Source organism: Acartia tonsa, chromosome 10 (genome assembly GCF_053477335.1).
Source record: "Acartia tonsa isolate MP-2025a chromosome 10, ASM5347733v1, whole genome shotgun sequence".
Lineage (NCBI taxonomy): Eukaryota > Metazoa > Arthropoda > Copepoda > Calanoida > Acartiidae > Acartia > Acartia tonsa.
This window is the reverse complement of record NC_137269.1, coordinates 1,458,221-1,485,115: the sequence shown is the minus strand read 5'-3', so window position 1 is coordinate 1,485,115 and position 26,895 is coordinate 1,458,221. Positions and strand designations below refer to the sequence as shown.

At 32.7% G+C, this 26,895-nt stretch overlaps 3 protein-coding genes and 1 long non-coding RNA gene across 9 annotated transcripts in view; 2 read left to right on the top strand and 2 right to left on the bottom strand.

Moving 5' to 3' along the window:
* Mrtf (Myocardin-related transcription factor) overlaps positions 1–3,643 on the bottom strand; it is a 40,418-nt gene extending 36,775 nt beyond the window's left edge. For all 6 annotated transcript variants that reach the window (XR_013883553.1, XR_013883554.1, XR_013883556.1 and 3 more), the window contains exons 1-2: positions 3,376–3,643; positions 2,741–3,128 (exon numbers count right to left, since the gene is read on the bottom strand). Coding sequence is in view for 1 of the 6 variants with exons in the window: in XM_080175368.1 (XP_080031494.1) it covers positions 2,741–3,128; positions 3,376–3,588 (601 nt within the window). In the remaining 5 variants the exon portion in view is untranslated. The remainder of the gene's footprint in view (positions 1–2,740; positions 3,129–3,375) is intronic.
* A 3,010-nt stretch (positions 3,644–6,653) lies between these two features.
* On the top strand, positions 6,654–9,421 carry LOC145330330 (uncharacterized). Its single transcript, XR_013883373.1, has 3 exons — positions 6,654–6,884; positions 8,276–8,364; positions 9,328–9,421. It is a non-coding gene; the product is annotated as an uncharacterized LOC145330330 (long non-coding RNA).
* Positions 9,422–11,026: 1,605 nt separating this feature from the next.
* Positions 11,027–19,388, top strand: LOC145330329 (xyloside xylosyltransferase 1-like). Its single transcript, XM_080174964.1, has 9 exons — positions 11,027–11,128; positions 12,722–12,771; positions 13,794–13,858; positions 14,215–14,345; positions 14,830–14,902; positions 15,649–15,724; positions 16,546–16,631; positions 17,143–17,211; positions 19,225–19,388. The coding sequence occupies exons 2-9, from the start codon at positions 12,738–12,740 to the stop codon at positions 19,333–19,335; spliced, it is 645 nt and encodes a 214-aa protein (XP_080031090.1). The 5' UTR covers positions 11,027–11,128; positions 12,722–12,737; the 3' UTR covers positions 19,336–19,388.
* A 691-nt stretch (positions 19,389–20,079) lies between these two features.
* Positions 20,080–26,451, bottom strand: LOC145330698 (uncharacterized). The gene is made up of 9 exons (XM_080175364.1): positions 26,398–26,451; positions 25,952–25,998; positions 24,866–24,933; positions 24,352–24,380; positions 23,912–23,986; positions 22,302–22,343; positions 21,622–21,711; positions 21,141–21,192; positions 20,080–20,368 (listed from the first exon to the last, which is right to left on the bottom strand). The coding sequence occupies exons 2-9, from the start codon at positions 25,990–25,992 to the stop codon at positions 20,301–20,303; spliced, it is 465 nt and encodes a 154-aa protein (XP_080031490.1). The 5' UTR covers positions 25,993–25,998; positions 26,398–26,451; the 3' UTR covers positions 20,080–20,300.
* Positions 26,452–26,895: the final 444 nt, after the last annotated feature.

The window sequence follows — 26,895 nt, the reverse complement described above, 5'->3', positions numbered from 1 at the left end:
AACAACACTAGGTATAGAAAATCTGGGAATTAATTCTGATACTTAAACCAAGCAAAAAATGTAAATCGGTCAAAAATTTTACCTATATAGACAGAGATACATACATCCTAATACTTTTGTAGAAAGTCACTCAATAACAAATTACTACATAGAAATACAAAAAAAAACATCTTCGAAATACTTTTATTACTTGGAGGTACTTGACTCCATACAACTGACGAGAAAGGTAGTTTTAAAAATATCAAGACTTGAAAATCATATTTTATGGATAATTGCAACGTCTATTAGTGACGTCTATTGTTCTGTTATTTATTATATTACAAAATTATATATATTTGATGGTATACTTGACACTTATGCTTGAAATAAATTTTTGAAATGCCCTACATGCAACTATCCCTTTTAGTTTTTTTTTGAAAACTTAACTATACCTAAGCTTCTTGCAAAAAGGGAGCTGAGCATAAAAAAGAATCAATGCAAAACTTTTTTTTGGTAACCATTACTAAAATGGTTAACAATGGTCTACCCAAATATCATTTACTCAACACAGGCGTGGTCAAATTAAACAGTGGTTACAGGGTTTTAAACAAAATATAATCACAGTTGAATGTATAAGCTTTTAATATTTTTAAAATGTATTATGATGATACTAAAAAAGGACTATTAAAATAACCTTTTCAAATGTAAACATGAAATAGATTAGCATAGAATACGATTCCTAGAATCTACGTTGTTAACTTGCATATTTTATTTTGATAATTTGTAAATAGCAGGGAGAAATGGAAAATTGGACAGTGAATTATCATACTTGTCCCCAAAGTTTTAAAATCTTTTTCCTTTATCTGTTAGAAACTTTCATGGACCATTAAATGGGTTGTATAAAACCCCAGTGTCTACACTTCTCCACCGATAACTTTATTTTATAGTTCATAAGTTAAAAATTTTAAAAACTTTTTGAGAGGGGGGGGGGGTGTGGGTATTTACTTTAACTTCAACATAGAGGGAAAAGTAAGTCGCGGGTAAAATCCATAAAGGTTGTGTGTTTCAAGTTAAAAACAGTAGTAGAATGATAAAAACTTGTTAACTTAAAAAAAAATATTTGTTGTCTAGGTATAATTCTTTTCAATAAGAAATACACATATTTAGTGAATATTATCGTTCTACTACTATTTTTAAGCCTTAAAAAACACACTTTTACGGATTTTACCCGCAACCTTCTTTTCCCTTTTTCGGGCCAAAGACTTCATAGATTGTTTTTCTTTAGGTAGGGAATGTTCAATTTATTAGATTGTTTGTAACTTAGGTAGCTAATAATACTTTAAATTCCTTAAAGTTGCCATTAGCGTAATCTAAGTAGACATGCATTGCAGATAATATGTTTATTTATACATAGGTAAAGCATAATCCTAATCGTAAATAAATGTATACTTTGACCCAGACGAAGTGGACTAAATAATTGTCAAGCTTTTTATCCTAGCTACAATTTCTATAGCAGGGTAGACTAGCGACACTTAAGTAATGTGTCCAATAAAACAACTAAATTTATGATATAGCAAAAGTTAATTCAACACCTTCATACCTACAAACACCTAGCAAAAGATAGGTAGGTAGTTTTAAATAAACTAGCGGATGCGCCCCTAGCATCTTGAAGCTCGGAATTCTCAAAGAAAGAAAAGAGGCAGAGATTTAAATCTAAAATCAAGCAGCCTAAACCCCTTCCTAGGACCTATGAAGCTCCTTAAAATGGAGAACTCAATTAGTTCAGTTGATAACGAGAGCGTCACTACTTTATATACCTAATACGATTTGTCTTGCAAATTTTATACAAAAAAAAATTTGCAGATTTTGTGGAAACATAACCTGAACTTGACCTAAAAAATCCACGGGACATAAAAGCCAGCAGTTGCACTGAAGTAAAAAATAGGCAGGTACCTAAGCAAGTGTCATTTGTAAGATGCACTTGACTTCATTTCAATTTTGATTCAATTTTAATAAGATGTTTAGCCTTGTACGTTAGATAGACACACATGGATAATCGAACGATTATAATATAATCAAATATTTAAATAGAAAAAGGTCAAGTCTAAAATACTTACCGAAAAAAATGATATTTTAAGAGATAGTTTACTGTCAGTTATAGAGAAGCTTTATACATTGTGTTTTTTTTTCTCTCTGTAGACTTTTACACTTAATATGTTGACCAGAAACATTCTGTTGTGTAATTGAAAGAGAGATAAAAGCTTGTATGCATCCAGTAATGATAGGATAGGCAAATTTAATAGACAAATAATAATATCGTATGATTATTTTCAAATACGTTCAAAATTAAGGAGGGTGTATATACAGGCAACTCCCTTCCTTTTTTAATGACCTTTTTCGTCTGCTTCTAACTTATTTTCTGCTACTTGGATGTGTTAATTTAACCGACACCATTGCATTGGTTAATTTTCAATGACCCTATAGAAAGGTTGTACAAGATTGATGCGATGAGGAGATAAAGTCATTTAACCCTTTCTCCCTCTAGTGTTTTACTCTAATATATGCAGCATTATGAACCAGCAGCAGCATACCTTATACCAAAATCCCCCCAGAAAATTAACTTGCCACTTTAGCCCTGCACAAACTGCACTAAAATTTGTTGCTAGATATATTTTTAGTAGCAAAGTTTTTTATCTAATCTTCAAAATCACTTTCAACTTTAATTTAAAGTCTTTTTATGTTGTGAATATGAATTACTTACACTCTTTATTCTTTTGAATTTGATTCTGCAGGGGAGTCTGATCGACCTCAACATTGCCGCCCTGGCTGCTCCAATCCGGCTCCTGGCCGTCTGCCATAGCCTGCGGCCACTGAACACCCTCAATATCGCCGTTCAGATCACTGTCGCTCAACAAATGATTGTGCTGATCACTTTCATGGGAATCGGAAGGATTGCCCCACATAATGCCGCCGTTATTATCACTTGTTATGGCGGTTGAAAACATTGGCGTGGCGTGAGGTATTGTGGACGGCGGGTTGGTGGAAGTTGCCCATATAAAGGAACCTCCGTCGGCAATGGATGACGGCGTTTGATAGCAACTGCCGTCGCCGGTTGCGGTTGCCCATTCGATGCCGTTAGCACCATGATCCTGAAACAATTTAAAGTGTTTTGAATATTATTAAAATACCTACAAAATATTTTCAATAAGGGGCTTTTAGATCTTCATTTATAGGTATAGAATATGATGATTATCTGGATAATAGTTATAAGTACAATGAAATGAAAAAAAATAAGTTAAATACTGCGTTCATTACCTAGTGAGGAATCGAAAGGTAAAATTTTTATGTATGACAATAATATTGAAGTGTTAGAAATATTAAAATAATGATTAAAACCTGTAGGAACATTCTTTCATCCATTCCAAGAGAACCATTGACACCTCCAAAAAACTGTCCCCCCGGGGTACTCAGCCCACCTTCTGAACTGAAGGGACTGTTAACAAACCCCCCGGGGGTGTTGGACACCCCAACAGAGAAGGGGTTGATTAATTGTGCACCCCCTTGAGAATAATTTCCCCCAGAGTTTGGGGTGGTCACTTGTATATTCATAAAAATAACATAATAAACATATTTTCTTATTTCAGGTCAAAATTGACTGTTCACTTTTTCTGAAAAAGAAGATTTATAATTTATTAATATAGTTGTTTTGCCCCTAGCAGGAGAGGTCAGAAAAATAGCTTAATACCACTTCAAGACATCTAATTAAACAGGTTTCCTGTAAATTAAAATTTATTTCAAATCTTATTTGTATTCTATAATCTTAAAGATAAGTCAATGGATTAATTAATTTACAGATCAGTATAATAGAATTAAAGAAAAACAAATGCATGAACCCCTTCTTATATAATATTAAATTATTGGTGAATATAGTTAGGACATTGAAAGTTAATTTAAATTAAAGCAATTAATGAAATATATCAAAGTTGGTACCCAAGACAAAATAGTTATACAATGAATTCTAGATATCTATCAAAATTAATTTCCTATGTATACAAACCAGTTCTGAAACATGATGATAAAAATATCTAATTTTTTTCTAATCTTTTATCTCTCTCCATGCAAAAGAGAAATGTTCAATTATACAGTAGTGATGATTTTGTCTTTCCATTAAATATCGCTATAACCACTGAACCGATTAAGTTCTCCATTTTGGGAAAGCTTCACTTAGTTCCCTAGAAGGTTTTAGGCTATTTTATTTTCGAATTCAAGTTTTATAATTTTTGACTATCTTCACAAATAATTAAACTTCACTAGGGGAGTAAATCACATTTCTCCCACTCCGTTTCTGACAGACAGACAAACGGACAAGTTGGTTTACATAGTAGCTTCTCTACTTAGAATGTTTATTTATAAATGTTAAATCTCTGAATCCTATCCTTTAACTTTCTACACTAAACTGTCACTCGAGGTTGCCAACCTATCCACCAATTAAAATGACAATTTTAAGCTAAATAAAAAAAATCCAGGGAGAAAGGGAACATGCAACTGTAAAAGATCATGGTACTCAAAATTTGTATAAACATGGTTTCTTATACGTTGGCTTAAAAATATTTTTATTTATAAAAAAAATCTTGACTAGTTGATTCAAAACCCTGTTAATATTTTAACAGACAATTTAATTTTAGACGGGTAATGTATTTTTGCTTATCGTAATCACGAGTGTATATCAATTTATTGTCATTGTCTTATCCCTATAAATCCCTGAAATTTATCTCGTCTGAAAAAAATGTCAGATATTTTTGTTTTGGTCTTGAAATTTTAGTTTGGCAACATTGCAATTTGTACACTAGCTCCTCCCTTAGCACCGTTCCTTGCATGGCTTCTGCTTCAAATCTTTATTGACAAAATTTCCCTAACAAAATTTAATAAATATAGCAATTCTAGATCCCCAAATGAACAAATAGTATTGAGTGTAGAAACAATCCGAATAGATTACTGGTTAGTTAACTTACGATTTTTATTCAGTTTTTAACTTATAAGTAATTATTATTAAATTTCAGTGTTGTTTAGGAAAATTTAAATTATGTTCTCCAAAAATGGAAAATTTCGACAGAGAAAAATTATGTTTTCACAATAGTCCGAATGCCGCTTGTAAAATTGGCATTATTCCTTATATGATTTTTTAATGCGTATTAGAATTTAGGGTCCCAAGGGATAAGTGCAATTTATACGATAAGTTCCCTATTATAGAATTATTGGCTGAAAAGCTAGGATACAAATTAAAAAGTACCCACAGAAATTGAATATAAGAAGTTTTCTAAAACCTAACTGCACCTAAATTGAAAAATTAGAACGTTATTTTCGTAAGGGGAACGATCCTATCTTGTATCAGAATTTGAGACAAACCAACGGACAAACCGATCATAGAGAAATTCTATAATTTGATTATTGGTCAGCATAATATTCACAAAAAAGGACAAAGTTTACAAATGACCATCCATCATCATCCGGTATAATATAAAGTAACTAAGGGCTGCGCATCTTTATAGCATCTTATAGGGGTTCTATATTCGAAGGGCAGAAAAATAGCCTAAAACCAAACTAAAAAAATAAAAAGTGTAAAACCATCTCAGAGCATATAAGAGGCTTCACTGTAAAGAAGAACCATATCGGTTCAGCAGTTAGCGAGATCCTTTGCTACAGACAAAAAAGCTTATTACTTTATATTATAGGATACGCTTTTTTTGTCTGTAGCGAAGGATCTCGCTAACCACTGTACCGTTATGGTTCTCTTTTACAATAAAGCTTCTTATAATAGGCCAAGGGAAGGTTTACAATTATTTTGGCCTTACCTTTTTATGAGAATTTAACCCTAGAAGATATTAAGATTAAGGATGACAACATCCATAAAAGCGAAGCTCTGGAATTAACGGTAGGACAGACGGACATTAACTCTTGTGAGTGTCAGAACTGAATATAATATATATATAATATAAGTTTTCACAAAATTATACATAAATTATTCTTCAAAAAAATTAAAAAATCTTAAATATACAATTCTTTTTAAGGACATACTAACATTTTTAGGACTTGATTATAGAGATGCTTTGCTCAAAATATTGTACCTTAATGTAATATGAATCAGTAATCCAAAAGTCAGATCTATCGGATTATTTTATCACATAAAAAATTGTTGTTAAAAAAGGGAAAAAATCAACACGTTTAAAATGGACGTACGGACATTCTGGTAACGATTATAGAGTTTCTACGCTTTCTAAATTATACCTAACTACTACAGGAATCATCATGCAAAGTTTGAAATAGATAGGGCAATTCTAACTTAACGAAAAAAGCTATCCGTTACGAACTGACAGACGGACTGACCGACCCTAATTATAAAAAAGCTTCGCTTTTAAAAAAAAAACTGAAGCCCCTCAAATATTTTTGTCCTCATTGTAAACAAAACAATAGAGAAAGCTGTTTAAGCTATTCATTTTAGAGTAGCTTCGCCATGAAAACAGAAAAAAAGTCAAAAGACATATGCAACTTTAGAAAGCAAGTTTCTGTAGGTTACTTTTAAGGACGGACACATGAACTGACGGACAGACATAATAGTTATAGAAGCTGCGCCATACTACCTGCTATAATAGCATTGCAGCCTTAAATGTTTGCGCGTATTGGGAAGAAGGGGTAATAAGTGGCATGTAATTAAGATGATTCAGCAGTTTCTTCATAAAGTTTCTATTCCATAGCATATATGGTCTTCACATATACTAACAGTTTACACTTAGTGTTTGAAACGTACAATCAAAATGAAATGTTTAAATACTTTTGTTACATTAATACCATTTTTACTTATAGTTGACAGTGAAAATAATGATAACATCACAGATTTAAGAGAAAAGGTATATGATTATTAATATTTGAAAAAGGAAAAGTCTTTACAATGCTTTACTGTTCTTTTTAAAAGCAACGCTTTTTTGTAAGTAGGGTCTGTACGTCCGTATGTACGTCACGGTTAGCTATTTTCTTTAAATTAGGCATATTAGAATTTTCCTCGATTTCAAACTTTGAATGGTGATTCCTGTCTGAAATCTATAATTTTTACTAGAAAAAAGTGGATTTTTTACTTTTATTCATTACACATTTTATATGCTATTATTTTTCTACCTGTCTGAATTTTAGAATATTGTTTCCTATGTAGGACAATAAGTTACAATTCTATGCAAAACATCAATATAATCAATTCCAAATATGTAAGTATGTCCTTAATTCTGTATTTAAGCTAATTTGCAACAAGTTTATATACATTTTTTTTGCTTATTCAATTTTGACACTCTACAAGTGTTAATGTTCGTTTGTCCTTACGTTTCAGAGCTTCGCTTTGATGGATGTTGTCATCCTTGTTTTTATTACAAATTTAGTATGCTATTATTTTCCTATACATCTATATTCTAGAACATTGTTCTCTAGGACAATATTTTATGCAAAGCATCTTTATAATCAATTCCAGAAATGTAAGTATGTCATTACACTAAATTTACAAAAGTTTGCAGCACATTTATATACAATTTTGTTATCTTTAAATCAATATTCTGGTTATTATGTTTTGACATTCTACCAGTGTTCATGTTCGTTTTTTTCTACCGAGGGAGGGGGTCGTCAGACCCCTTCCCCAGGACTCGGGGGAGGGCCATTGACCCTCCACCGAACCCCGGTCAGGGGTGCCATATGCATGGCTCACGGTTGCCGAATACCACATAAGTATGTCCTTAATTCTGTATTTAAGCAAATTTGCAACAAGTTTACATATAATTTTGTTTATTGCTTATTCAGTTTTAACACTCTACAAATGTTAATGTTCGTTTGTCCTTACGATTCAAAGTATCGCTTTGATGGATGTTGTCATCCTTGTTTTTATTACAAATTTAGTATGCTATTATTTTCCTATACATCTATATTCTAGAACATTGTTCTCTAGGACAATTTTTTATGCAAAGCATCTTTATAATCAATTCCAGAAATGTAAGTATGTCATTACACTAAATTTACAAAAGTTTGCAGCACATTTATATACAATTTTGTTATCTTTAAATCAATATTCTGGTTATTATGTTTTGACATTCTACCAGTGTTCATGTTCGTTTTTTTCTACCGCTCTTGGCTTTTATGAATGTTTTATATATAAATTTAGGGCTAAATTTTCATATTATGTATTAATGTTACTCTATCTGTCTAGATTATGAATTACTGAAATAATTAATAATCAATTTTAATTATTGAAATAAAATTGTAGATAGTTGAGAACAATTTGGTATCGCCAGGAGAAGTTTTGGATCCCGGGGGAAAGTTCATCAGCATAGCTTTTATTGCAGCTAATTTACAGTAAGTAAAAACATTCGGATTATCCTCATACTAAAGTAACAGGATGTTTGTGTGTCTGTGTGTTTGTTTGTACCGAAGGATCTCGCTAACCGCTGAACCGATCGGGTTCTTCTTAACAGGGTAGCTTCTCGTAGGTCCCGGATAGGTTTATAACTATTCTGGGAGAGGATACCACCACCCTCCCAAGAGAAATAATAAAATATCGATTTTTTTTATTTTAAGTGTAGAGACTTCTATGTAACATTGCAAGGTATCGTAGAAAGGAACTCTTACGCAAAATATCGTAGAAACTCGAACGCAACAAAAACCAAACATTTAAAGTGCCACTAGAGGCTTCTAGGGGCGTAGCAGCTAGTAGAAAGAAAACGGAGTATAGCGGGTTTCGTCGTATATTCACAGTAGCTTTTCTCCCGTTTCCAAACCCTGCGGGGCAATCATTAACATTTACTTAACCTAACCTAAAATAACCTATCAAAAGCTACTGTGAAAATAAGACGAAACCCGCTACTTCTTTTTCTAGCCTTGATCCAAATAATCAAATTTACAATTAGTGTTTTATAAAGCTTAGGTTCTCTAATATTGTTTCGAGTCACGTGCATATTTATAGCCCCCTCCCCCCCCTTGTCCCTTCTCTGGTGTACAAAGAATCAGTGGTGTGCACAGGTTTTTGTAGGGAGTGTGAACATTTAGGAGGTAAAAGAAATTGTCTGCCCAATATGAAATTTTAAAGAAGGGTGTCGACATGCAATACATGTTTATTCAATGTTTTTTTCATTAAAAGTTTACTTTTTGTGTGTAATTCTTTCATGATTTATAAAATGGCAACTACTATGCCGATTGGGCATAATACTAAAAGCACAGCACTTGTACAATTAAGTCTAAAAATATTAATATGCCCACAGCGAACATTCAATTACATATTTCATTGGTTTCATGGATGTTATCATACTTGTAATTTTTTAGTAAGCCTGGCCTTGTAACTGGATTAAAAAGAACATTTTCAAATTGTTTAACATCTCTTTTTCAATCATCAATGGTAATTTTGATCAAACTTTTTAAAAGCGAAGCTTTTCTATAATTAGGGTAGGTCCTTCCGTACGTCCGTAATGGATAGCCTTTTCCGTTAATTTAGGCATGTTAGAATTGTCCTATCGATTTCAAATTTTGCATGGTGATTCCTTTAAAAGTTAGGTACGATTTAGAAAGCGTAGCAACTCTATAATCATTACCAAAATGTCCGTACGTCCATTTTAAACATGTTGATTTTTTTTACTTTTTTAACAACAAATTTTTATGTGATCTAATCATCGGATTGATCTGATTTTTGGTATATTGATTCCTGGGACAACAAAGTATAATGTGATAAGCGAAGCAACTCTATAATCAAGTCCTAAAAATGTAAGTATGTACATAAAAATTATCCTTTATCAAGCATTTTTTCAACAAATTTACTCTAATTTTGCTTTAACTCTTATAAGTTTATATTATGATAATTAAGTTCTAACACTATACAAGTGTTAATGTCCGTTTGTCCTACCGTTTCAGTGCTTCGCTTTTATGGATGTTGTCATCCTTGTTTTATAGCAAAGCTACTCTGTAACTCTTTTTGCCCCTCTAAGGAAAATTTGAATTACTCGACTGCTATTTGGGATAGATAGTTGATTTTTTGTTTGAATATTAGAATCTACCTTGTAAATATATTTGTCTGTATGTCTGTATGCTATCTATAATACAAAGTAGTACGATGTATGTCTGTCTGTCCGTCTGTCTGTCTGTCTGTCTGTCTGTCTGTCTGTCTGTCTGTCTGTCTGTCCGTCTGTCCGTCTGTCCGTCTGTCTGTCTGTCTGTCCGTCCGTCCGTCCCTTAAGATCTCGGTAACCACTGAACCGATCGGATTCTACTCTTCAGGGAATATACCTACTGGTCCTGTGGTGGTTTTAGGCTATTTTCTTGGGGGGTGAGACACCCCTAACCACCCAAAAAAACAAAAAATCCCCCCCCCCTTTTTTTGTAGGGGATTTCCTTGGTCCTTTAACGTATTTCGCCCAAATTTTTTATCACCTCTTGTGGCAAAGCCCCTAGAGGCTAGGGGCGAAGCCGCTAGTGTTTCTATAAGGAAACTATGTTTTTTTCTCTTTTGTTAGTTAGAGATTTCTTATAATTTGTTTTTATATTCAGGGCACCAGTATTCATATGATAATTATAACAGATCAGAAATCATTTTTTATTGTCAGAAATCTTTCTTTACAAATCTTAGGTAAGGATTTTTAACAAAATTTATTTGAGTCAAAAACAACATTAAAACATTTGTTAAGCAGCAGAGCATAGAACAATGTGTACATAATAACAGGATGTTTGTGTGTGTGTGGTGTGTCGCTAGCTATAGAGCCGATAAAGTTCTCCTTTACAGAGAAGTATTTTTCACTTTCGTTTAAAAAAAAAATTAAGTTTGATTACACCCCCATCACACAAGCTTGCCCCTAGGGCCTCTATCATATGTATAAAGATTTAACAAACAAAAGTTAAGAAAATCTGCTCTATAAACAAACTGACAAATTCGAATCTGAAAAAAAATTACGTTTAAGAATAGAAATCACACTTATAAAAAGATTCATTTATCTATATTTTACACAGACTGAGTAAATTTCATTATCTATTTAGGTAAATATATATCTGAGTCGGTCATCAAGCATGAGAACAAATCTATCTTCCCAAGACTTTACATACAATTTGTTGATCTTAGCTACATAGCTGATACTTATAGGTAAGCCCAAAAGTAACTCCGGTTCCAGGACAAACGCAGGAGTCCCAAACGTCGGAGTGGACAAACACAGGAGTGTTAAAATATTAATATAATTAGGTATTTCTATACAGATTAGGTTAGGTTAAGATATGAATGTACAAAAAAGCAACCCCGGCCTCCCTCGCAGGGGTATGCATTTCAAAAATATAAGATGGTCTAAAATAGGGTAGGTTAGGCTAAATGTCCACTCCGACATTTGGGACTCCTGCGTTTATTTTAGGACCGTAACTCTTATAGACAACCCACTAACTTTGATTGCACAATCTTTGCACTTTGTCTAAAAGTCTCAATTGTAGTTTGCATGTTAATGCCTTAGTATTTAGACAGGGACGTTGATATTCCATACAGAGGGAGGGGAAATTGGACTATATAATTGGCCCAACTAATTTTTTTATTACCATTACCTCATAAGGGCGGAATTCTCCTTCGATTTTAAGTGATCATCTAGAGAATCCAGAAAATAATCCACGGGTATATAATGGGATGCGATACTCTAACACCAACGATAGTAGGTTAAGTAACATCCATCAGACAACCAACCCTTTGATTGCACGACGTTTGTCTGAAAAGTTCTAACTGTGCATGGTAGTGAGTTGTGCCTTTTTTATGGGCTAAGGCATTCCCCCTGCTCTTACTATTTATGTCGCGCACCAGACATAGCAGCAGTAGGAACCTTTTTTAACGTCTTTAGTTATGACGCGGTGTCGGTCCGAGATTCGAACCTATCACCTCCCCGGCGACGAGCGGATGCGCTACGTGTTGAGCCACGATCGCGGGTTTTTGAAAGCGAAGCTTTTCTACAATTAGGGTCGGTCCGTCCGTACGTCCGTAACGGATAGCTTTTGTCGTTAATTTAGGCATTTTAAAATTGTCCTATTGATTTAAAACTTTGCATGGTGATTCCTGTAGTAGTTAGGTACGATTTAGAAAGCGTAGCAACTCTATAATCATTACCAGAATGTTTGTACGTCCATTTTAAACATGTTGATTTTTTTTACTTTTTTAACAACTAATTCTTATGTGATCTAATAATCTGATTGATCTGATTTTTGGTATATTGATTCCTGGAACAATTTTATAAGCGAATCAACTCTATAATCAAATCCTAAAGTTGTAAGTATGTCCAAGTCCATAAACATTATTCTGTATCAAGCATTTTTTCAACAATTTTATTTACAATTTTGCTTCGATTCTTATACATTTATATTCTGATTATTCAGTTCTGATATTATACAAGTGTTAATGTCCGTTTGTCCTAACGTTTCAGTGTTTCGCTTTTATGGATGTTGTCATCCTTGTTATTGTTTTATTAACATGATCTTGATTCGTTCGTTCTTAAACTTTGGGTACTTTTATGAAATCTTGATTGGTTTGTTCAAACTAGCAGTGTCCAAACTTTTCCAACTATAATCTTAATCTACTGAAGGGGTAATTGTGTTTATCATTATTGGGGATGTACACCTGTTTATTGTCCATTGTCTTATCCCCTAAGATCCCGGATAGATACGTTCATATATGTATAAGATAAATTATTTTTTAAAAATTTCGTTGTAGAATTGAAATTGAAGAAATGAAGCAAGTTTTTTCATTGAATAATAAAGAAGGTAAGGTTTTACAATATTCAAATTATATATCCTATAATATAAAGTAACTAGTGGCTTCGCCCCTAGCCTCTAGGGGCTTTGCCCCAAGAGGTATAATTACATCTTCTATTACTTACCCAGCAGAACGGATCACAAATTTTCGCACCTACCCAGCAGGAAAACATTTTGCGATTGAATTCGCAAAATTCGTAAAATTCGTAAATTTCGTAAATTTCGTAAATTTCGTAAATTTCGTAAAATTCGTAAAATTCGTAAAATTCATAAAATTCGTAAAATTTGTAAAAAAAAAAAAAAAAAAAAAAAAATGGGGGGGGATTTTTTTGTTTTTGGGGGGGTTGGGGGTGTCCCACCCCCCAAGAAAATAGCTTAAAACCACCGCAGGACCAATAGGTATATACCCAGAAGAGTAGAATCCGATCGGTTCAGTGGTTACTGAGATCTTAAGCTTCAGACGGACAGACGGACAGACGGACAGACAGACGGACAGACATCGTTCTACTTTGTATTATAGATAAGCTTTTTTTTCTGTAGCGAAGGATCTCGCTAACCGCTGGACCGATATGGTTCTTCTTTACAGTGAAGCCTCTTATAGGCTCTGAGAGGGTTTTAGGCTATTTAATTTTTTCAAATAAGTCTGGGTATGGTTTTATGCTATTTATGTGCCCTCCGAATATAGAGCCCCTAGATGCTAGGGGCGCAGCCGCTAGTTCTTATATAAAAGTAACAGGATGTCTGTATGTGTGTCTGTCTGTAACTTAAGATCTCGCTAACCACTAGACCCATTATAGTTCTACTTTACAGGGAAGCTTCTTAAAAGGTTTATAACTATTCTAGGAGAAAGTAACCTCCCCAAAGAAATCAACCAATTGAAAGATAACCCCCAAAAATTTATTCAAAATGAAAATTGATTAAGTCGATGGTCGACATTTTTATTATTTCCTCTCTTTAAACTTACACAATTTGATTTCAGAGCTTTGCTTTTATTGATGTTGTCACCTACCATTGTAATTATTTGTTTTTAGATTTGGTAACCCAAAGCAGAACTCCTGATGGTCGAATCATGGCTATTTCACCTAAATATACAGAAGTAAGTCTTTATCAGGGTTCTTCAGCCGCGCGTTTGCAACTTGTAAGCCTCATTGAATTAATTTTAAAACTAACAATCCATTTTTTCGAATTTTTTTGCACACAAGCGGGTTTAAATTTTAGGCTCATGCGCACATGCCGGGCCATTATTTTTATTCTTCTTAAGCAGTAAAAATTATCCTTCCTATATTAAAAAGTGTAATTTTTTTTTTGTCTAAATTTACTGACCCCTATTTGTTGTACTTTTCACTATAGGGTATTAGGACGGTTTTAGGCTATTTTTCTAACCCAGAATGTATATTTAACATTTATATATTTTTTTGCAATTTGAATGGATAACTAATTTGTATATTTCAGGATCTTTTCTACATTGCCCCGTTTTATGGAGCCGCGTTTAACCAGTTAGAAAAACTTATTGTCCTAGATGCAGACTTATTAATAAGAGAAGATCTGGGAAAGCTGCATTCATTTTTTAATAAAATGAAAGGGTAAATATTTATGTTGAAACTAAATTACTTATATTAAAGTAATTTAAGGCTACCAAATAAACAAAAAAAAATCTTTCTTTTTACATTATATCGCAAATTTTTAATATTATTAGATTTGTAGCTTATTTTTGCATAGAAACACAACTTTTCAGTTATTTTTTCTCCAAAATGGTTCTTAAATGATTAATTTAAAAACTAATATGAAAATGTTATTAACCGAAGCTTCAAATAAAGGAAATAATTGCTGTTAGCAAAAATGTGTGCCAAAAAAGTGCCAATTTCTCGTCAGAAGGGACTGAATGGATTTTAATTCTGTTTTATGTTTTAGTGGACTAGATACTATGAGAAAATTTTTACTTTAACTTTTAAGGGTCAACTTTTTAAATTAATTTTTGCCAGTGTGTAAATTAAAATCTGCCAAACGGCTAATTATAGTAAAGTTGTACCAACTTATTAAATGTACCTAAATATAAATTTTATTTAGAGAAGAGATGATTTCACTAGCTGCTGATCAATCTGGTTATTATTTTCCAATAGCGGCTCATGTAACACATCAGGTATAGATAGATAAATGTAAAAATAGATAGATAGATTGGGTTGGACACATCAAAATAATGGATAGATAGATAGATTTGACCTGACACCAAAAAATAATTGATAGAGTGATAGATTGGGTCTAACACGATAAAATAATGGATATAGCGATAGATTGGTAGAAAGATACATAAATATTTATGTATCAAGGGTTGGATTAATAAAATTGATGGATGGATATATTGAGATCGATATATGGATGGATGGGTGGATATATAAACAGATTGATCGAAGGATAGTATATAAGTATATAAATTTTATTTCTACGGGCGAAATGTATTTCTCGGCTGCTCTGATAGACAGCTGAAATTTTTAGTGAAGATTCCAATTATATATGGGCATCTACTCCATACATTATTTTGTCCATATGTCTGTCGAAGACAAAAACCCTATTGTTTTAGAAATGTGATTTTCTCAACTGCTATTTTGGATAGATAGCTGAAATTTTTAGTCAAGATCTAATACTGACACGGATCTGCTATATACATTTTTTGTCCGTCTGTTTATCAGTCATGTGATTTTCTCAACTGCTATTTTAGATAGATAGCTGAAATTTTTAGTCAAGATCTAATACTTACAAGGATCTGCTATATACATTTTTTGTCCGTCTGTCTATCGGTCATGCTTAAAAAGATAAAAAACCTTATTATTTCAGTTCAAAAAGTCCTCAGTTTTTATGAAAACTATTATTATTTAAATTTTAATTTAGGGAAATATAACCGCCTACGAAGAGGATGATGACTCTATTGTTGGTCTAAATTCTGGGGTTGTTCTATATGACTTAGGTAAAATAAATATAAAGATGGATATGATAAATAGTTGGTCTAAATTCTGGGGTTGTTCTATATGACTTAGGTAAAATAAATATAAAGATGGATATGATAAATAGTTGGTCTAAATTCTGGGGTTGTTCTATATGACTTAGGTAAAATAAATATAAAGATGGATATGATAAATAGTTGGTCTAAATTCTGGGGTTGTTCTATATGACTTAGGTAATATAGTTATAAAGATGGATATGATATATAGTTGGTCTAAATTCTGGGGTTGTTCTATATGACTTAGGTAAAATAAATATAAAGATGGATATGATAAATAGTTGGTCTAAATTCTGGGGTTGTTCTATATGACTTAGGTAATATAGTTATAAAGATGGATATGATATATAGTTGGTCTAAATTCTGGGGTTGTTCTATATGACTTAGGTAATATAGTTATAAAGATGGATATGATATATAGTTGGTCTAAATTCTGGGGTTGTTCTATATGACTTAGGTAATATAGTTATAAAGATGGATATGATATATAGTTGGTCTAAATTCTGGGGTTCTTCTATATGACTTAGGTAATATAAATATAAAGATGGATATGATATATAGTTGGTCTAAATTCTGGGGTTCTTCTATATGACTTAGGTAATATAAATATAAAGATGGATATGATATATAGTTGGTCTAAACTCTGGGATTGTTCTACACAGATTAAAATAATTCTTTTCTTTTAAATGTGGATTAATTAATGGAAGATTAAATTTTTTTTCTGCGCCCTCCCTCACCCTTGAATGCTAGAGGCGCAGTGCAACGACTAATTCTAATATATATTTCAGATAAGATGAGAAGAAGTGACCTGTATAATTCAAAAATAAAACCTGGACAATTCAAATTTATCAAAGAAGATCTTAATCTTACAAATGTATGTAAATCATTTTCTCGTATTCATTCGAATCCGGTGGATAGGAACCGGTTCTCAATCCATACGAAAAAACTACGTCTAGCATCGTATTATATCCAGCTTTCTACGAATATAAAAATGTACAATCATAAGATTAAAACCAGTTTTTTTAGCCCGTGCCTTCGGCACCTAGGGGATAAAAAACTGGTTTTAATCTTATAATTGTACATTCTATATCCGCGGAAAGCCGTTTATAAAACGATGCGAGAAATAACTATTTAAAGACGCAAAGCATGTTCAACAAAATTCTCCTCTTTTACTCTGTCTGTCTGTATTTAAGTAGTTTATGTTTTCTATTCTAGTTTAGTGGTCTTATTAAATTAATATATTTTCTATCAAAATGTCTAAAATCACATAAAGTAAGAATCATTTTTTCTTTGAATGACCTTGTCTCTCCTTCTATCAGGAATTTTTCTCTTATTCGTTGTCCTATCCCTTAAGATTCCTGAACTTATTAAATTTTCCATTTTAGGTAGCTCTAACAGTAGGAGACCAGGAATGGTTGGTTCTCATGAGCTGGCAAAACCCTCAACTTTTTAAGGTACAAGCGGCTACGCCCCTAGTTCTCTCTAGGGACACTTGGGGTAGAGAGGGGTAGGTGGATTTGAGCCAAGCCCGTTTTTAATTTATATTTTGGAAAGAAAATGTAACAAAATTTTTTTGAGGGTTATGTTTTATAGGGCGATTTCCTTTGGGAGGGTGTTGGTACCCTATCCAAAAATAGTTATAAATCCACACTGGAGCTATGAGAAGTTAGAATGTAAAGGAGAACCATATTGGTCCAGCGGTTTGCGAGATCATCCACTACAAACAAAAAACCTTACTACTTTATATAATAAGATAAAATAAAAAGGGGGTTGTTTTTAGAGACATCACTTTGTAATCATGGTATAAAGGACACCTAGAAACCCCTCATTAAGCTAAAAATTCGTATGTAAAAGTGACAGGATGTCTGTGAGTACCGAAGGATTACTGTAACCGCTGAACCGATATGATTCTCTTTAACAGTGTGTGTGTAGCCCTTCATAGATTCTGGGAAGACTTATAAGTATTTTTGGGAGAAGAGAAATCGCCCCAAGGAAAAAATTAATCTTCCTACATATTTATCTTTTTAAAAGCGAAGCTTTTCTATAATTAGGGTCGGTCCGTCCGTACGTCCGTAACGGATACCTTTTTTCGTTAATTTAGGCATGTTAGAATTGTCCTATCGATTTCAGATTTTGCATGGTGATTCCTTTAGTAGTAAGGTACGGTTTAGAAAGCGTAGCAACTCTATAATCATCACCAAAATGTCCGTACGTCCATTTTAAACATGTTGATTTTTTTACTTTTTTAACAACAAATTTTTATGTGATCTAATCATCCGATTGATCTGATTTTTGGTATATTGATTTCTGGGACAACAAAGTATAATGTAATAAGCGAAGCAACTCTATAATCAAGTCCTAAAAATGTAAGTATGTCCATAAACATTATCCTGAATCAAGCAGTTTTTCAACAAATTTACTTACAATTTTGCTTTGACTCTTATACATTTATATTATGATTATTCAGTTCTGACACTATACAAGTTTGTCCTACCGTTTCAGTGCTTCGCTTTTATGGATGTTGTCATCCTTGTTCTTATTAAAACTAAAATAAAAATGTGCCCCTAGAGTTTATTACTATTTTTAAACAATTATTAGATTCGCCTCTAGCTTCTAGGGGGGCATGAGAATACCGGGACCTATGTAACGCAACGCTACTCTAAAATGGAGAACTAAATCGGATTAGTTGTTATCTAGATCTTACCGTACGAAAAAGATTTACACTTTGATATATTTTAGGATTAAACAATTTAACAAATCTTTAAAACTAAATATTTGTAGTTTTAACATTATCTGAAGTTTCTAAGAGTCCTTTAAATCCTGATGTCCAACAACTTTAGAATAATCACCCCTTTAACTATTACATAAAAAAAACACGAAACCTTTACTTGTTCAATGATATTTAATTTTCAACTTACATGCTTTTTAATAAAACAGAATCGTCTATTTATTATCTTGATTGATGGAACTGTCCTAGTTTCTTTAATCTGTAAACTTGCATCTGGGTTAGATGTTATAATTAATTAATTAGTTGGTTAGGGCGGGATTCTACTTTGATTTAAGAGCTTCATCCGCTTTTAATGTGATGCGATACTCTATCACCCACGGGTATTAGGTTAAGTAAAATCCAACAGATAACCAATCCTTCGATTGCACGACCTTTGTACTCTCACTATTAGTGTCATGAGCATGCATTCAGGCCTAGCTATTCTAACAATCAATTCTACAAAAAAAATCACGAAACTCTTGTAAATAAGGTGGGGGTATATCTTGTTTTTTTCTTATGTAACTGAAGAGGGGTGGGAAAGAATTGTTTGTCAGAATCACATTCCCTTTCCCTTGCCTGAATTAGGTATCATATTTAAAGTCTCATGTATGACACGGTGAGGACCCACTCGAACTCGACATTTCCATTACACCAAGCAGGCACGCTATAATTTGCGCTGATGCCGCGTGTTATTTTTTAGATGTTATACTGTGATTGGAACTATCAGAGAAATCCCATGGAGAACAGAATAGAAGATTGCCCGGGTATTCCCAAGATAGAACATCCTCATGGAGAAATTCACATCCCTTAAATTTATCTTTTTATTTTAATTTATTTAATAAAGCTTTTAATGAAAAAAAAAACTATCAAGTGTTAGCTTTCTTATTTATAATATACTAGCGGCATCTAGGGGTACTTAAGGTAGAGGGAGGTGGGAAGTCGACCACCAAAAAGATAAATCTGTGTTGGAGTCGTTTGTTTTCTAGGGCCGAATTCTCTTTGGAGGGTGGTGGTACCCTCATCAAAAATAGTGAAAAACCTTCCAGGGACCTATGAGAAGCTACATTGTAAAGGAAGCCATATCGGTTCAGTGGTTAGTAAGATCCCTCAGTACCGTAGACAGACAGGCATCATGTTACTTTTATATAAGGATTAGATTGTAATATCAGATAATGACGCGTTTAGTAAGCCGCAACTTTCAAAATTGCATCCGCATTCTATTATTGCAGCTCTAATCTATTGGTAATTTGCAGGGAGTAAGGGAGGGGACAATGGGCAATTAATTCAATATAAGAGTTATAAATAAAGGCCATGAAATCCAGATTAATCCAACAAATTTGGAGAAAATTATAAAGGGATTGTTAATTAAATAATAGATTTCCATAGCGTCATGTAAAGTGAAATCACAACTTGTTTTTGATGAAATATATTGAGGTTTTATGGTGTGATTTTTATATTACAAGATTATTGTACTCAGCCAGCTGCTAGTAATAATAAATCCATTGTGAGAAATATAAAAATTTAAAACATCTACCTAAACAACAAAACAAAAGAATAGTTGAAGCAAATTTATTTAAACATAATAAGCGACTATTATAATGTGCTTGCGAATAACAAAATTTTAATATTATACTTAACTACAAATATTCAATTCTTTACTTGAAAAATATTTTGCTATCATTTACAAAAAAAAGAATACTTTTTTGTTTTATTTTAAACCAATAAAAGAACATTAAATTGTTTTAATTGCTAACGATTTTTAAATAGAAATTAAGTTTATGGTATTAAGATTGGCGACTGTTTCAACATTTCAGCATACTCGTAGTAATCTATCTTTCCATCTCCTGAACAATAACATCATTAATAGCAAAGAGGGAGGGGACATTGGACTGTAAATCATACTGGTAACCAAAGATTTATATTTACGTTTTCGGATCTACTGCAGTTCACGGTAAATATTGCTGGTAAGCAATATTTCCAAAAATCTATGAATTTTAAAGGCTGCTTGCTGCCAAACGGCTGAACGAACAAATCATACCCGCACACCGTTTTAAGCGGCATAAGAAGGCCTACAAATAACTGGAATAGCAAAGATCCAATTATGCACAGGGAAAGCTTCACTAAAGAAAAAACGCGTAATATAGGTCTTTTTCGCGCATTTCTCTGCACTGCGAGATAATTATGCATTATTGATTTATGGCTATTCCAGATTATTTGTAGGCCTTCTTATGCCGCTTAAAACAGTGTGCGGGCATGATCTGTACGTTCAGCCGTTTGGCAGCTAGCAGCCTTTAAAATTCATAGATTTTTGGAAATATTGCTTACCAGCAATATTTTACCGTGAACTGCAGTAGATCCACGTTTTCTCATTCGTTTGTTTACTTAGGTACTTTAAAATCATAAATGGCAGGTTCAAACAAGCAGTGTCAAAACTTTTGAAACAATTTTGTTTATCTTCAGTGGGGTTAATTTTGGTTAATCATAATTAGGAATGCAAATGAAAGTCTTATCCTTTATGCTATCTGAATGATATGCAGCACTTTGCTATTATCCTGGCAATACAGACAAAAGAACATACAAACACATATAGAGTAGCTTCGCTACTGTGAAACCTACCATCTTCATCTCCCATTCTAATCATTTGCATTGCCATGTCTTCTATTTTCTCCTAAAAAGTTATGGAAATAGAAATATGTGGATATTAGGACAGGGGAACAGGTTGCTAACATGGAACTCTTTTATTAGTCAGATTGTTCATCTAACAGGAGGGTTGTACTTCCAGTAGGAGGGGATTGGGAAAAAGGAGTTAAAAAGTATATTTACACATGAATAAAAGAAAATGTATTCGATGTAAAAAAGGACTATGTGTACATATTTAGCTTTATTGGTTTTGATACATAAGCGTTCAGAGTAATTTTCCAGTGGCTTGCGTGTAATTTCCCCCCTCCCAAAATAGCTATAAACCTTCCCGGGATCTATGAGAAGCTACCCTGTTAAGGAGAACCCGATTGGTTCAGCGGTTAGCAAGATCCTTCGGTACAGACAGACAAACACACATTATGTCACTTTATTTTAAAAGGAAAATGTCCAGCTCTACCTTCGACATTTTGGAATTCTTCTGCATAAAAGCTTTCAATTCATCCAGACTTACATAGCCATCTCCATCTATATCTACCATCTTAAAGGCCTAGATAGATAGATAGATAGATAGATAGATATATAGATAGATAGATAGATAGATAGATAGATTTATAGATAGATAGATATATAGATAGATAGATAGATAGATAGATAGATAGATAGATAGATAGATAGATAGTTAGATAGATAGATAGATAGATAGATAGATAGATAGATAGATAGATAGATAGATAGATAGATAGATAGATAGATAGATAGATAGATAGATATATAGATAGATAGATAGATAGATAGATAGATAGATTTATAGATAGATAGATATATAGATAGATAGATAGATAGATAGATAGATAGATAGATAGATAGATAGATAGATAGATAGATAGATAGATAGATAGATAGATAGATAGATAGATAGATAGATAGATAGATATATAGATAGATAGATAGATAGATAGATAGATAGATAGATAGATAGATAGATAGATAGATAGATAGATAGATAGATAGATAGATAGATAGATAGATATATAGATAGATAGATAGATAGATAGATAGATAGATAGATAGATAGATAGATAGATAGATAGATAGATAGATAGATAGATAGATAGATAGGTAGATAAATATGTGTACCTGGATAACTTTGTTGAAATTTTCATCGTTGTCTATCTCACTGTATTTATATTTTGTAAATGGGTAGAAAATACAATGAAAGAAAAGACAGAGCTAGAGAAGAGCAAAAATAGTTTTACTGAAAGCTAAAACCCATTTAAGCATAATAAAATTTTTTTGTGTTATGACCTACTACGAGTATATATTACAGGGTAGCTCCACTGCTAAAAAAGCCAGGTATAAAGTATAACCAACAAGTGAAATAAATCTTAAATTATAATTGGGGGGCAAATGGAGAGGACGTCAATTTTACTACATGTTGCCCCCCAACAACAGCTGAAAACTACGTATAGGTTTCGTGATTTTTTTTTCGAATTAATTTTATTATTGGTATAAGCTGTAAAAAAGCTAGCAATGTTGCCTTTGTATTGGCATTATTTCTTGTAAAAAGAAAAGCGTAAAAACATGGTAATAAAATTTATACTGAAAAATAGTTCACAAAAACCTATATACATAACTTTATATGTACTGGCTAATATGGTGGTTTAGGGGGATGGGGGGCTTAAAATGAATCAAGTAATTTGATAATTCCCCCCAAATATTTTTTTTAATAAAAAAAATACATGATGTATAAAATATATCTAGTAGTATTTCAACAAGGATGACAACATCCATAAAAGCGAAGCGCTGACACGGTAGGACAAACGGACATTAACACTTGTATAGTGTCAGAACTGAATAATCAAAATATAAATGTATAAGAGTCGATGCAATATTGTAAGTGTATTTGTTGAAAAACTTATTGATACAGAATAATGTTTATGGACATACTTACATTTTTAGGACTTAATTATAGAGATGCTTTGCTCATAATATTGTACCTTATAGTAATAGAAAACAGTAATCAAAAAATCAGATCAATCGGATGATTTTATTACATAAAAAATTGTTATCAAAAAAGTAAAAAAATTATCATGTTTAAAATGGACGTACGGACATTTTGGTAATGATTATAGAGTTGCTGCGCTTTCTAAATCGTACCTAACTACTACAGGAATCACCATGCAAAGTTTGAAATCGATAGGACAATTCTTACATGCCTAAATTAACGAAAAAAGCTATCCGTTACGGACGGACGGACGGACGTACGGACGGACCGACCCTAATTATAGAAAAGCTTCGCTTTTAAAAATAAGCATTGTTCCACGATTGATTGAAATTACAAACAGACGTAGCAATCTATAGTGCCCTAGGAAAATCGGGATAGATGGCACTGCTTTTGGCCTACCTATTCTATTGAAGTCATTGAATACTTCCACGGTGCTAATGAGTGTAATTACAAACAGACGTAGCTGTATACAATGTCCTAGCAAAATGGGGATAGATGGCACTGCTTTTGGCCTACCTAGTCTATTGACGTCAGGGAATACCCTGTATCTTTTCTAGAGAGTTCTTTCCCTCTTCCCTTTCTCTATCCCTCTATCGTGACGTCAATAGAATAGATAGGCCAAAAGCGGTGACATCTATCCCCATTTTCCTAGGGCACTAAACACAGCTACCAAACAGACATCCCGTAACACAATTTTAGAGTAGTAGCTCTCCTATAAGTTGGTGTATTTAAAAATATTCCTAAGGAGTGCTTGAAATTCACCACCAGAGTATTCAATAAACCCACTCTTGTCTTTGTCAACTTTTTCCATTAGTTTCTACAAACAAAACCAAGTATGATATTCTACATTAGCGGCTGGTAGGGTTGGGCCGGATATTGAAAATTGCCAGATATCCGGCAAATTACCGGATGAAGGGATTTCGGAAAAATTTTAATATAGAGCAGTGTCTTTAAATAAACATGAAACTTGATGAAATAGGGAAATCAAGAAACCTTCAAAATCACGCAACCTCTAAAACTTAAGAATGTTGGAATCGATCTAGCACCCCAAATAACAGACAGATGGACACAACAATGTATATATTAGATGGGCATATATAATGGGAATCTTTACTAAAAATTTCAGCTGTCAATCTTTTATAGGAGCTGAGAGTAGCTTCGCTACTAAAATAATATACTTACATCAATTTCTGAATTTGTTGGATTGAAACCTAAATTAAGTAAATTTTTAATATTACAATGTTTATCAAAACGTAACTTTACAAAGTGTGTAAAAAATCAGCCATGCGACGTCATAAAAATGAGTGATTATCCATCTCTTTTTAAGCGTTTACTTTCCCACTACTGCTCTCATCTCCCTCATTTTTATGACGTAACATGGCTGATTTTTGTGACACTTTGTAAAGTTTTATAAAAACTAGGGTGATTGCGTTGGGTAGTTGCGAAGCTATATTTATATAAATAATAAAAAAAATTGGAAATAGATTGGTCTAATCCAAACTTTAGAAGAATAATTGCTTTATAACTGAAGCAAAATAAACCTGTAAATTTAAAATGCCCCCATATTGAAAACTCTCCGATTTTACAATGTAATTAAAAGTTTGAATATTAATAGCCAATCAATTAGCCAAAAAATTAAATCTTTAAATGTTATTTCATGTGTTATGGACGGACAATTAGATCTTTGATTTTTTACCTAAAGATTGAAGGGCAGGTTTAAGCTCCTCTTTAGACAGCTTTCCATCCCCGTTAACATCATACTTTCTATAGTTAGATAGACTCGTTTTAAAACTATAATTTTAAGTGGGTGGTCGACATTCCCTACTCTACCCATTAAGATCCCCTAAAGGCCTCTAGTGGCGTAGCCGCTAGTTATAGATAGATAAATATTCAGCATAAACAGAAATCTATGAGACAAATAGATTAATCATGTAAATAGTTTTCTCGTATTCATTCGAATCCAGTGGATAGGAACCGGTTCTCATCCATACGAAAAAACCATGTCTAGCATCTTATTATAAACCGCTTTCTACGAATATAAAAATGTACAATCATAAGATTAAAACCAGTTTTTTTAGCCCGTACCTTCGGCACCGCGGGGCTCAACAAACTGGTTTTAATCTTATAATTGTACATTCTATATCCGCGGAAAGCGGTTTATAATACGATGAAAGAAATAACTAATACTCATTTGGATACTCAATTGCCAGGGTCAGGTTAAGACTTTCAGCTGATTTTTAAAATTGTAAAAGGATGATTTATCTGAGGCTTCCAGTTGTCTGACGTGTGGCTGCCGTGCCCTGGGTTAAATAGCTAAATAGATCTTTGTAAAAGCGAAGCTTTTCTATAATTTAGGCATGTTAGAATTGTCCTATCGAAATCAAACTTTGCATGGTTAGGTACGATTTAGAACGTGTAGCAACTCTATAATCATTACAAGAATATCCGTACGTCCATTTTAAACATGTTGATTTTTTTACTTTTTGAACAACGAATTTCTATGTGATCTAATCATCCAATTGATCTGATTTTTTTATGTTGATCACTGGGACAACAAAGTATAATGTTATAAGCGAAGCAACTGTATAATCAAGTCCTAAAAATGTAAGTATATCTATAAACATTATCCTGTATCAAGCAGTTTTTCAACATATTTACTCACAATTTTGCTTCGACTCTTATTATTCAGTTCTGACACTATATAAGTGTTAATGTCTGTTTGTCCTACCGTTCCAGTGCTTCGCTTTTATGGATGTTGTCATCCTTGTTCTTTAAAACTTACTGGAAGTACTTAAGGGGGTCCACAATCCATTGGTCAGCCATTTCAACCTAAAACAACCTGTCTAACATGGACGAAAACATTCATACACAAATCAGGAAAATAAATAATTTCGTATTCTAGGATAGAGACGTTTTGGATGGAGTAATATTTTGTCAAATAAGATGATATTTTGTTAGGCGGACGAAAAAAAAAGATAGGTAGATAATGTATATATCCAACAACCAAGGATAAAAATTAGGAGGGCGGGGAGAGGTGTGCATAAAAGAACCTAAAACCACACCTTGAATAAAATTTTTAAATTAATAAAGCCAAAGACCCTTTAGTGTCGCAGACAAACCAAAACTTACTACTATAAGTAACTTAAAAACTTTATTATTAGTATACCAAGCTAAAAAAATACTTAACATTAAAACTGATTTAATTTAAACTGCTGTAAAAAAACTTACTTGTTTTGAAGAATTCTTGAAAACGAATGAGTTTACAGTTGACTAAATTTTGATAATGAAAACAATTTGATAAGTTTATCATAGGAAGTTTAAATGATTAAATTGATAAATTTTAGCTATTGCATTGATAAGTTAAATAAATTGAAACTTGGCGACACGAAAAAAGTATTCTGAAAGAACTCTAAAATCAAGAAAAAATTGCTTTTATATTATAACACACATTAATATACATATGTAGTAATTCTGGTGCTAAAAATTATAACCTTTTCCCTTTTAAAAAAATTTATTGAACATAACATTGGGGTAGTTTTTAGTAGCGAAGCTACTCTATAATTCACAATTTCCGTTCGTCCGTCTGTCCGTCAGTCACTAAGTGGGGGAAAAGTTATTTTCTCGGCTCTTATTAAAGATAGACACCTTAAATTTTTAGTGAAGATTCCTATGACATATGCCCATCTAATCTATACATTGTTTTTTTCCATTTGTTTGTTATTTGGG

Bases quoted from the DNA above. Each gene is read 5' to 3' on its own strand.
- LOC145330329 (XM_080174964.1), top strand. From the start codon at position 12,738: ATGAAGCAAGTTTTTTCATTGAATAATAAAGAAG. The intron at 16,632-17,142 runs GTATGTAAATCA...TTTCCATTTTAG, and splicing joins AAGATCTTAATCTTACAAAT to GTAGCTCTAACAGTAGGAGA. The intron at 17,212-19,224 runs GTACAAGCGGCT...GTTATTTTTTAG, and splicing joins AAAACCCTCAACTTTTTAAG to ATGTTATACTGTGATTGGAA.
- LOC145330698 (XM_080175364.1), bottom strand. From the start codon at position 25,992: ATGGCTGACCAATGGATTGTGGACCCCCTTAAGTACTTCCA. The intron at 24,381-24,865 runs GTAAAAAATCAA...TACTTAATTTAG, and splicing joins ACCTGCCCTTCAATCTTTAG to GTTTCAATCCAACAAATTCA. The intron at 21,193-21,621 runs GTAGAGCTGGAC...ATAACTTTTTAG, and splicing joins AGAATTCCAAAATGTCGAAG to GAGAAAATAGAAGACATGGC.